Source organism: Alexandromys fortis, unplaced genomic scaffold (genome assembly GCF_014885135.2).
Source record: "Alexandromys fortis isolate MF-2015 unplaced genomic scaffold, M_Fortis_MF-2015_v1.1 scaffold_17, whole genome shotgun sequence".
NCBI lineage: Eukaryota > Metazoa > Chordata > Mammalia > Rodentia > Cricetidae > Alexandromys > Alexandromys fortis.
This window is the reverse complement of record NW_026067896.1, coordinates 4576122-4587768: the sequence shown is the minus strand read 5'-3', so window position 1 is coordinate 4587768 and position 11647 is coordinate 4576122. Positions and strand designations below refer to the sequence as shown.

The 11647-nt window shown below is 37.7% G+C and overlaps 1 protein-coding gene across 12 annotated transcripts in view; it reads right to left on the bottom strand.

Moving 5' to 3' along the window:
• Rims2 (regulating synaptic membrane exocytosis 2) overlaps positions 1–11647 on the bottom strand; it is a 373273-nt gene that overhangs the window by 285079 nt on the left and 76547 nt on the right. For all 12 annotated transcript variants that reach the window (XM_050162885.1, XM_050162890.1, XM_050162839.1 and 9 more), the window contains one exon: positions 650–960. In XM_050162885.1, the coding sequence (XP_050018842.1) occupies positions 650–960 (311 nt within the window). The remainder of the gene's footprint in view (positions 1–649; positions 961–11647) is intronic.

Genomic DNA, 11647 nt, shown 5'->3' with positions numbered 1-11647 from the left:
GGGGAGGGGGAGGGAAATGGGAGGCTGGGAGGAGGCGGAAACTTTTTTTTTCTTATTCTCAATAAAATAAAAAAAATTAAAAAAAAAAGTGTAAAAAAAAAAACAACCCCACAGTCTGGTCACCAAAGAAAATATATAAATGCCTACTAAACACAGGAAGAAATAGCCTCTGTCTTTACTCACTCAAGAAAGACCACAGGGGGGAAAAAAAAAACCTGGTACACCCAGTAGGAAGGCCACAATTTACAACAAAAGCAACAAAAGCTTAATCAAAAGGAATTAAGATTCCTTTCTTTATTCTTGGAAACCTGTCTTATAGTCTTGCGAATATCAAACAAAATACTTTAAATCTGTCATAGCTCAAATCATGAACATCACAAAAGAAAAGGAATTTTAAAAAATGGATATAACATGTAGACAACTCGCTGTTGCTTAAAATTTGCATATATGTTTATTCTGCTTGGAATGAAAATTATGAATACTACATTTTGGTCAGCAGGCACATACCACACAAGTCGGATGAACCAAGTTCAAACTCCAGAACTCACAAAATGGCGAGAACCAACGCCACAGTTATCCTCGTCTGACCGTCATCGCACACACCATACCCACTCACACACAAACGAATTTTAGAAAACCAACCGCTTACCTGTCTGAAGGAATGTCACTGGCGATCGGGTGCTTCCCTCCTGACCCATTTTTAATAGAATTCTGTCTGGTGAGTCCATGAGATCGCGCTTTCTCCACTAAAGGCGCAGATAAGTCACCTGAGGGTCCTTGGAACTGGGTCTGCTCATGCAGCTTTGCTTTCTTCTCCTGAGGAGCCTCCTCATTCCGAAGCCCTCGAAGAACCTTGTGATCCGGCTGCTGGGGTGTGTTAGACCCGCTGTTATAAAACCATGCTCCTGATTTGGTGAGGATTTCTTGTTGTTTTCGGCACAAATTACATACCCACATTACCTGCACGTGATAACACAGGAAAAACGAAGTAAGTCTCTGGCACAAATACACAAACCTACACACAATAAAACAGAACAAAGAAATGTCTTCTTCAGAATAAAGACAAACAAAGGAGAGAAACTCAGGCCAACAAAAATTTACATGGCTGTACTTCTGAAGTTAAAATGAAGTCAAGATTAATTGCTACTATAAATTAAATAATTCATCCTTTCTTTTAATTATATAAGCATGATTATAATGAACTTACACTGACAGAAAAACTCATATCAAAAAGACAGCTGTTTTCTTGAATTCTGTGATTATTTTTATTTATTTAGAAGGATGATGTAGCAAACAGAAGGTGAATTTTGGAGATAGTCAATTTTAAATAGACTCTCCAAAACAGAAAACAAAACTTTCAGCAAGTACTGAGCCTTCATAACTGCAGAACCCTTAACAAACTCCCAGTCATCCCAAATAACAACAAAAACAGCATGTTTAGTGAAATTGTGGTACCCATGAGATATGCCTGTGAATTGGGTGACGAAGACATCTCAGACCAGTGCATGCTCACACTCAGACTGTTTTGGTTACTTCGCACTTACATAAGGATCTCGGTATCAGTTTCTTTACAGCCAACGAAATCAGACATCTGACAATAAGACAACTTAGGGGAGAAAGGTTTATTTATACTTTAAGGGGCACGGCCCATCATAGGGGAAGGCATGGCAGAGGAGCATGAAGCAGCTGGTCAGAGTGTACACAGTTGAAGGGACACGGTCCATCATACTGAGAAGGCATGGCAGAAAAGGATAAGGCAGCTGGTCACAGACATCAACCTCTGGACTCCACATGCTACACTGACAGGCAAGCACACATAAACATGCATATAACACAATATACACATAGCAAAGAATGAGTATGAATATTTATTTAATTGGGAAGCAACATAAGACTTTGATTAACCAATTTTCATTTGACTGACTGGGTTTGACAAGGGATTATCTCTGCCTCTTCCTAACATGCTCCATTTTTCTACAAACTGAAAACAAGATAGGCAGTTCTAAGAGATATTAAAATAACTAAGCATGTAAGATGCAAAAATAATTTCATAGTATAAATTGTAACTGGCAGAATACTAAAATTAACATTTTCCAAATCCTTCTTAGGATGTTGGCTTAAACAAGGTATACCTAAGTAAAAGAAAAATAAGAACATTCCTTTGATAATTCTCAGTAATGCCGTTTTGGTATAACTCCCAGAAACTGACAGGATGAACCATTCACTCAGTATTAAAGTTTGCAAGTCTAATGTTTTAGGTTCTTTGCTTTCAGAAAGTTGAAGGAAAACATAAAATATTGGTCAACTGATACATAATTTAAGATAATTCTTGATGATAGACCACAACCCTTTTGTCATGTTCTTGGGAAAGAGTCAGAGAGTTGAGTGAATGGTTTATAACTGAACTTCTATTCAAATGGTCTCATTACTGAGAAAACTTTCCTCAGCAAATGCATCTATTAAAACAAAAGAAAACCAATGTTAAATCAAGATATTTATGAACAACTTTGAAAGATAGTCGATCTACCCTTTCCCTTAAGAAATTATTTTCTAGTAAAATTTCTTAAATTAATAATTTCAATTAAAACTTGTACTTGTTACTTTAATAAATTGTGTACTCATTCTTATTATAATTTAAATCAATCTAGTGGAAAATTTTCAGTCTTAAACCTTCTGGAATTATTTGAATGTCTCATTTCAAATTATACACATTTTGTTGTGATTAACTATAAATAGATGTTCTTCACAATATATATACAAGTAAATTCTCTGGATATAGGAACACCTACCAAAGCATACTATGTGTGGAAGAAGTACTGGGGAGGAACATGAGGAGGTAATGCTCTCTCTTCCCAGAAGTCACAGAGCGTCAAACAAAGAGGCCTTGTCAGGCATGGATACCTTTCTCAGAATTGTTTGTCAGGTGGTTCAGAGGCAGTTAGACTATTGTTGTTGCTTTTGGGTAACTGACAGAACTTGAAGGTAAGTTCTTCTATTATTTTTTTTCTATTTATTTGTTCTATTGCTGAAGACACCACACATTTTGGTCACAGAACTTGAAGAAGTGGACCTCGTAATGACCTAGAAGCTTCCTTCCTGATTGTCAGGCAAAACTTTCAGGTTGTCAGGCAAAAAATGTTTATCAAAAGTCCTGCTCAGCTGTAAATATTGTGAACTGCAATAATGGCCAATGCAAGAGTGGGATTACTATATTGGGGGTAGCCAACAGCTCTCTGATTGGAATAAAGGCTCAGTCAATAGGAGGGAAGTCATACCTAGTACTGAAAACCTAGCAAAGAAACCCATGGCTAGAGCTCACAAACCCTAGAGGAGAATCTCCTATTGTTATTCTTCTAAATTAACATAGTATCCAACTGTGTTCTAAATCTTTATCCCTTTGCACATAAATTAGTACAGCTCTCATGCCTCATAAGAGAAGCTTCAACCACAGCTGATCAAAGGGCAGAGAGCAGGTGATTGTGCGTACACGCCTCCATAAATTATATATTGTGGGATATAACACAACTTGTACACTCACAGTTCAGGGACATAGGAAAGAGCGTGAAAATACTAAAAAAGCTAGGGAACCAAAAGACTGTTGTAAAAAGTGTCTTCAGGGAGAGATAGGGATGCTGCAGCCATGAACTCTCAACAGCCATGGTGCCTGTACAAGATCTGCACAAGATCACACTAAACAACACTCCAGCAAGGACGAGGGGAAGCTCATGAGGCCTCACCTCTGGTTGAGGAGCAGCAGGCTTCTGATGTAGGAAAAGGAGCTATTTTAGGGCTGAGGCCCCCCATATGCTGCCCATGTCCTACAGGTCAACCCTATCCTCATGTGCATATGTGCTGTGGGATAATGCTCTTGTACACTGTAAACATTTGTCACTCATATTGGTTTTAATAAAGTGCTGATTGGCCAGTAGCCAGGCAGGAAGCATAGGCTGGGCAACCAAACTAAGAGAATTCTGGAAAGAGAAAAGACAGAAGCAGAGGAAGCGAGATGAGAATGCCTCACTGAGAAAAGGTACCAATACACAAGGCTAAAAATAGGTAAGAATTATGGGTTAATTTAAGTTGTAAGAAATAATTAGTAATAAGCCTGAACAGTGGGTCAAACAGTTTATAATTAACATAAGCCTCTGTGTGTTTATTTGGGACTGAATGGCTGCAGGACTGGAAGGGACAAAAACTTCAGTCTACAAATGGTGCCCAACATTTGGCCACTACGTCCACATAAAACCTGAGAGAGCTTGGGAAGTTATTCTAGACACAAAAGAACAGAGTCAAGCGTGGCTTCTTGATAGCAGCATTTTCTCAGGTGGGCTTTTTGTTAGAGGCAAGCAGAGATGCAGCTCCTTTAAGAGAAACTTCCTGACTCAGCATTAGTGACAAAAAACTTGCAGTTCTTTTAAGAGGTCTTGCAACGAAACACTTACATGGTTCTTAAAAGCAACCAGCAGAATTCATGGTGGTGGGATGGACCTAGAAACTCCACAGAGCTGTGTCAATAAACATGGCCCCTGCTTGTACCTCAGCTATAAAGCTAGACTCTCAGAAAGCTAAGAAACAGGGTGAAGCCAGTCACCAAAGCCACAGCTTTAATCCTAGCCATGCTGCTTAGCAGATTAAAGACTCGTGCACAGAAAAATATAGAGATCTACAATAGAGACAGATTCAGACTTTTTTTAAAAAAAGCCAACCCTAAACAGTTCACAGTGTGTTTAGAAATATATGTAAGCTTGGGAGGGAAAAGAAAAAGGATAAAGAAAGTCCTTTAAAAAAAAGAAAAAAAGATTAAAGTCATGGTGGCACATGCCTTTAATCCCAGCACTTGGGAGGCAGAGGCAGGTGGATCTCTGTGAGTTCAAGGCCAGCCTGGTCTACAGAGTGAGTTCCAGGACAGACAAAGTTACTGAATGGCTGTGGACCCAGGCAGGACAGAAACTTCTGTCTACACATATGGGCAAAACAAACTAGACTCAGTAGACTCTGGTGTGTGTGTGTGTGTGTGTGTGTGTGTGTGTGTGTGTGTGTGTGTGTGTGAAGAAGACATGAACTCGAGAAGGAATGGGGATGCAAGAGCATTGGATGAAGAATATGATCAAAATGTGTGATGGCAATAGATGAAATCCTCAAAAGAATAATAAAAATGTGGAGAAAATATATTTTCAGAAACAAGGAAAGAAAACTATCAGCAGGAACAAAAATCTGTGTTTGGTTTTTGACACTGATGGAAGTTATCGAACTAAAACTGTTCAAAATTTACTAGTTATATTCTTTATCAGGTACAATAAATACTCTTACTATAAAATGCTGATACTCATAATGCTAGAAAACAGCCTCAAAATACATAAACTTGATGAGAATATTAGCTGTCATACTGAAAAATGTGAGAAAGTATAATTTTTTTCAAATAACTTAAAATCTTGAAGAAAAAGCATAGTTCAAATTCAATGCCTGAACTACCATCTCAGTTCCTCCTTTAACAAGCACAGCCAAGTTCCCATCCATAACCATCTTACACTGAGCTGAAGGGAAAGCACAATATTGTGAGCAGAGTTATGTAGACTGCAAGTCATCATTCTCTCCAGGAAGTCCTGCAAGCCAGGCCCGACTACTATAGCATCTCTTTCCTGCCAAGGAGCCAGCAGGCATTCAGAATACGCCTGCCCAGCTCAGGCAGTAACTCATACTACTATTCTATCGAATCACCATTTGTAAACTGTGTCTATGAGAAGATACACTAGGAGCTCCTGCATGACATGTTGAGGATGTATGTTCTTCCCCATTCTCAGTAACCACCCAACCTTCACAGTGATTGTTCCAATAAATTAAAATCTGCAACCCCCCGAACACTGGCAGACTATTAGCTTTCTATATTAACATGAAATAATACCTACCTAGATTAGTCATTTCCAATACATGCTAAATTAAGAAACAAAACAAGGAAATTCAATCTAAACCAGGGCAGAGTACATATTACAAAGAGTTTCTTGCTTACAGCTGAAACTTGTTCTTCTTGTGCTGCTGACATGTGGAAGCCTAGCATCTGTGACACACTGGCTTCTGAATATGTTAATACTGAGAGAGAGAAGCAGGGCTCACAGCCAGAGAAAACAGAGGTATCTCAACTCACCTACATGTTAGAATTATCTCAACAACTACTAACAAGGAAGAGAAACCTCAAAACCCCCTTTGGCTATTCTGACTCTGCTGGTCTAGTGTACAAAGAAGTGTGTTCAATTTCTTTTCCAAAGCCCTACACTGAATCTGACACAACCAATAAAAACATAGCCATTAGGGAACTTCTGAAACAAATCATGCCAAGTATGACTTTTAGCTGTGGGCCTGGTAAAGTTATTTAACCTATTTGACATTTCGTCTTTTTATACAAAATGAAGACAGCAGGGGAGCTTGAAGGGAGACTGTCAATCACGGTTAGGTTACCTCTGATGACCTGGTATTGTCAATCACGGTTAGGTGACCTCTGATGACCTGGTAGTCAACAGCTTCTTTGACCAAATTCTAACATTACTGACATATTGTATATTTACACTTTCCAACGTGCATATAAACTCAACAAATGCACAGCTTCCTGCATGTAGTTTTAGAATTTCAAGTTAATGTAATATATTTTAAGCATAATAAGAGTTCTCATTATAAAACTTTATCTGATATACTCAAGTACTTATGTATATTAATTAGCACACGGGGCACAACAATAATGTGTTTGTTGGTTGAAGGTTGTAAAAGTACTAACTAAAACAGATGCGATGCTTAAGAATGTTAATAAGAATACATTTTTCATAATTACTAGAAGCCCATTTAATATAGTTATTTCTGCTAAGATGTTTTTCAAAAACACACCTTTATCACCATCTGTAAGCTATGCAACTGGAAAATGTACACTTTCATAGCTATTAGCTACATGTGGTTTTTAAATTTAAATTAATTAAAATTGAGTTTAACTATCAATTTATCACTAAAACCTTTCTTAAGAGTTCAATAGCTTCTTGTGAATACCACCTACTATGTTAGAGTCAAAAGAAAGCCTGTCCAGCTTCACTTGTATGTTCCAAATCCATAATAAACAAATATATTTTATCTGCCATCAAGTGATAATTATGAAATCTTGTGAGCGCATGAAAGCTAAGTTTCCATCATTAAATTTCCAGTTTCTGGAATAGGAGCCCTGATATAAAGGGGAGAAAAGATAGCAGTTAGACCAGCATGCACCCTATGTTAACACAAAAGGCGCCAGAGATTCTGAAGTCACTAGCTGCATGGACTGTGGTAAGCTGTGGTAGAGGGCGGGTGGTAGGAGCTCACAGGCTTGCTGAAGAACCATGCCCATATCAAGGATGATGAAGTCTGTGCATTCATTCGCCTAGTCATCTTCAAAACAGCCTTGAAAAGTTGTTAGGATTTGTACAGGAATTTTAAAAGGAAAGAATTATAATGTTCTTTCTTCTACTCTGAGAGTTCATTCCAAATCCAAACTCAATATTTGTCACAAAACGCACTGTCCCCAGCTGAGCAGCTACAAACTAAGGAAGGAGGCAAAAAACTCCAGGTGATTCAGAAAAAAAAAAAAAAAACATGGTACTAAGTAGAAGTCTTCAATTTCTTTGAGTGTGTGCCATTTGAAATGGAAAGATCTTAACAGGCACAAGGCTGAGTCCAACTCACCAAGAGTGACCCCAATAGAAACATTTTTGTGTCCATATGCAGAGGCATCAGTCTTAAAAGCAGATCTAATGCAAACCAGACATTCAAAAGCTAGGGTATTGACTAACTCAGAACACAAAGTATTGAGAGGAACAGAAATATATTAAATAGTTATGATAAACTACAAGGTATTTATTTCAGTAAACCCATTTTTGATGGAATTGTAGTTGTTTGAGGCATTAACTCTACACATTAATTTGGAAACTTCATAAAATCTGAATAATATAACAATGAGCTTAGGAAAACATTGTAAGGTAAAGGAAGGCATATCATAATGGAGAATGTTGTGAGCTGTTAAATATTAAATTACAAAACTATTAAATTGTAAAAATTTAGGGTTCTATAAAAATTAATATTTTCATCTAATATACTAAATACTTGCATCTAATATAATGCAAGTTGGGTTTTGTTTCATTGAAATCAGCATGCTTACATATGCTATAATGTTTAGCAATTATCATGCAATATAATTAACAAAATTAAATTGACAACAACAATAAGAAAAAGTATAATAGACAGAAAGAAAAAGCTTCTAACCACTTTGTCCTCCTGGGTGTGAATATCCACGAAAGCAAGTTAAAAAAGACAGAAAAGACAAAACAAAATAAATAATTAATTCCATTCTCAAATACGAACAGCTTTTAAGAAAATTAAAAAAGGTTTAGAAATAAAGCCTTTACATATAAAAATGATAAAACATAACATTATTGCTCAATTCAACTACTATCAAAAGTAGATAAAATTAAGTATTACATGAACTATTCATATTTATTATACAAATTATTTCTATTAAATTAAGATTCTTCTAACTTTTATATAAATGAAAAGAAAAATTAAATAACTCATTGAAGATAAATTATTATTTATTGTAATTGGCAATTGCAGGCCATAGTCTCAATATTTTAAATGTATAAACATAACAAAGAAAAAACATAGCCAAGAGAGCCTTAGTTTCCCCTCAAAACCCTCCCTAGATATAGTCTTTATTTCCTACTATACACTGCCCAAAAGAGCACAGACTCCACCCACCTGACTGCGTTCTCTACTCTCCTGCATTTGAACTTTTCTAATCAACTGAAAGGCCCCACTTTCATTCCGCCATAATATTCTCTCAGGCCTGGCCTCTTAAAAACTAAATTCTTCCTCTATATTTGACCTTTATATTAGCTTGAAGAAGGAACTTTATCAAAAAATGTTGTCTACAGAGTTCAACAGAATAGAATTGGGGACTCAGATCTAAATCTGCAATTATAATGACCTGATATTTCTTTAAAATGTCAAAACTATACACTGTAGAAGACAGCATCTTCTACAAATGGTGCTGGTCAAACTTTTCTTCAATGTGATAAAAAAAAAAAAAACAAGAGAGAGACTAGATTTTATCGCTTGCCCTGCACAAAACTCAACTCCAATTGATCAAGAACTCAACCTAAGAAGTGACACCCTGAACTTGCTAGAGGAAAAGGTAGGAAACACAGGAAGGGATGCTATGAATAAGATTCCAATAGCACAGGAAATTAGACCAACAATCAACAAACGGAAACTCCTGAAACTAAAAAGTTTCTGTGCAGCAAAGAAAAGTGTGAAGTGAGTGGCCAGACAACCAGCCCATGGGTGAGAGAGATCGTTACAGCCCCTCCCGCCTCACATGATCAGTGTCTAGACAAAGAACTAAAACATTAGGAAAATAAACAGCCTCCCTTAAAATAATAGGCTATGGTATTGAATAAAAAATTCTCAAAAGAAGAAACGCAAATTGGCTAGGAATACACTTTAAAAAACTGTTCAACATCCTAGCCATCAGTATTAAAAGCACTTCAAGATTCCATCTTGCACCATTGAGAATGGTCATCTTCAGGAATAAATCTGTGTGGAGTGAGGCTTATGGGACTGCAAACCAATGCATCCACTTTGGGAAGCAGTGCATGTGTTTATAAAAAAAAAATCTAGAAACAGAACTGCCATATGACCCGACTATCCCAGTCTGAGCATATAGACTCTAGGAACTTCTTATCCTGAGCACACTGTGTTCTCTCTTCATAGCTAAGAACAGAAACTGAGATGTCCATCAACAGATGAATGGCTAAGAAGAAGGAGGTGCACAGTATATAATATATTATATACACACTATAATGTTCCTCAGTCGTAAATAAAAACGGAATCTCTAGGCAAATGAATACTGAAAAAAAAATGCTGCCAAATGAGGTGGGAAAAAAGGCCCAGAAAGACAAACACAGCTGACCTCTCTCATATGCAGATCCTAGCCTCAAACCTTTTGTGTGTTTAACTTGTAGCACATGTAGAAACCAAGAAACCAGAAAGGGGTGCTGGGGTGGGGGAGACACGAGGGGACAGGAAATCGTAACTGCTAGTGAAGCAGAGAGGTGGCAAGGGAGGGTGGAAGGCGTAAGCAGGTAGATACAGGAGCATGGAGGAGAGAGGGCAGGAGGATCTAGCCCAAAGAAAGAGTAAATAGGAAGCCAAATGGATGCTGAGGATCTCACAGCCCAATTAAACAATACAGTTGGAGGTTAGTAGAATACATACAGCATTCAAGAACGTGAGGAGTACTGGAGTTTAACCAGTTACGTGGGGTTAATACCCCCGGGGAAGGAGTAGAAATGGGTGGGTTATGCAAGATTAAGGATACTTTTTTTAAAGCCGTATGGAAACACATTAGTTAGCAAGCTAATTCTAAAATATAGCCTTAAATTCATACAGAATTACCCTGCTTGCTGGACTGTTCCGCCTTCTACTTGCACAAGAACTACACAAGCAACCCATCCAAGAGTCACAAAGACAGGAGAGGTCATCCCTAAGAGTCCTCCCTTCCTGGAGAGTTACTGACAGCTGAGGGCAGCTGGGGAGGGAGAATCTAGTCCAAGCTAGTATACTTCCTATATTCTAGCAGATGGCTCCACACCTTTTCATTTCTGAGAAGGCCTGATTGTGGGGCATTTGAGGGGAGGCAGGGACGATGGGAATAGATATATGATCAAGATTCATTGTATAAACATATAAAATTCTCTAAGATAAAGAAAAGTTACTACCAAAACTAAAATTAAATGTTTAAAAATAATGGTGATGATATGTATCCCAATTTCCCATTCGGTCATTCACTCAGTAGTGAATACACGGGCCTGTTACATACCAAGTACACAGAAACACGCACACTGAGCAGTCAAAGTAGATTAAAGAGATACAATCAGTTAGCAATAAAATTTGAGAATATACTAGATTAGAGATCTATAAAATTTAATGTATCTCAAGAAAGTAAGTAGTTGATTCACACAGAATACCCAAAGAAGGACCATGAAGGAGGTGATGCTTATGTTAACAAAAACAAGCAATGTTCATCAAGCAGGTAAGGATTTAGAGTGCAGTCTAGAGGGAAATAGCTCTGCCTGCAGTAGAAGGATGAGTCAGAGCACAGCGGACCAGATGGAGACAGCTAAGAGAGGTGCTCCTAGAGGGCTTGTCTGGGACCTGGAAAAGAGAAGAGTGCTCAGAAAGTTACTCAGCCGCTGCAGAAACATCGGTCACTTGAGAGATGGGGATCCCTCTAGCAGTGAGTGTCTGAGAAGCCGAGACTCCAGCAGACAGAGCAGGTCAGAGACAAGAATTGAATCGAGTCTGAAGAGACATCAGTCAGCAGTTTACACATATAGACACAAAATTACTAAATGTCTAAAACTTGTGAAGGAAAGCAAGGAAAGAAATCTGAGGCCTTGCTTTCTGGTTCAGACAACAACATGGAGTGATACTATTTGAAAAGTTAAAAATTTCAGAATAAAATCTGAGGATTATTCCAGCAGCAGGAAAGATATCAGAAGTCTAGTCTGGAATAAGTAAAATCTAGTGGTAACCTAAGACCCTTATGAAGAAGAATTATAAAAATTACATTTCAAAAGAA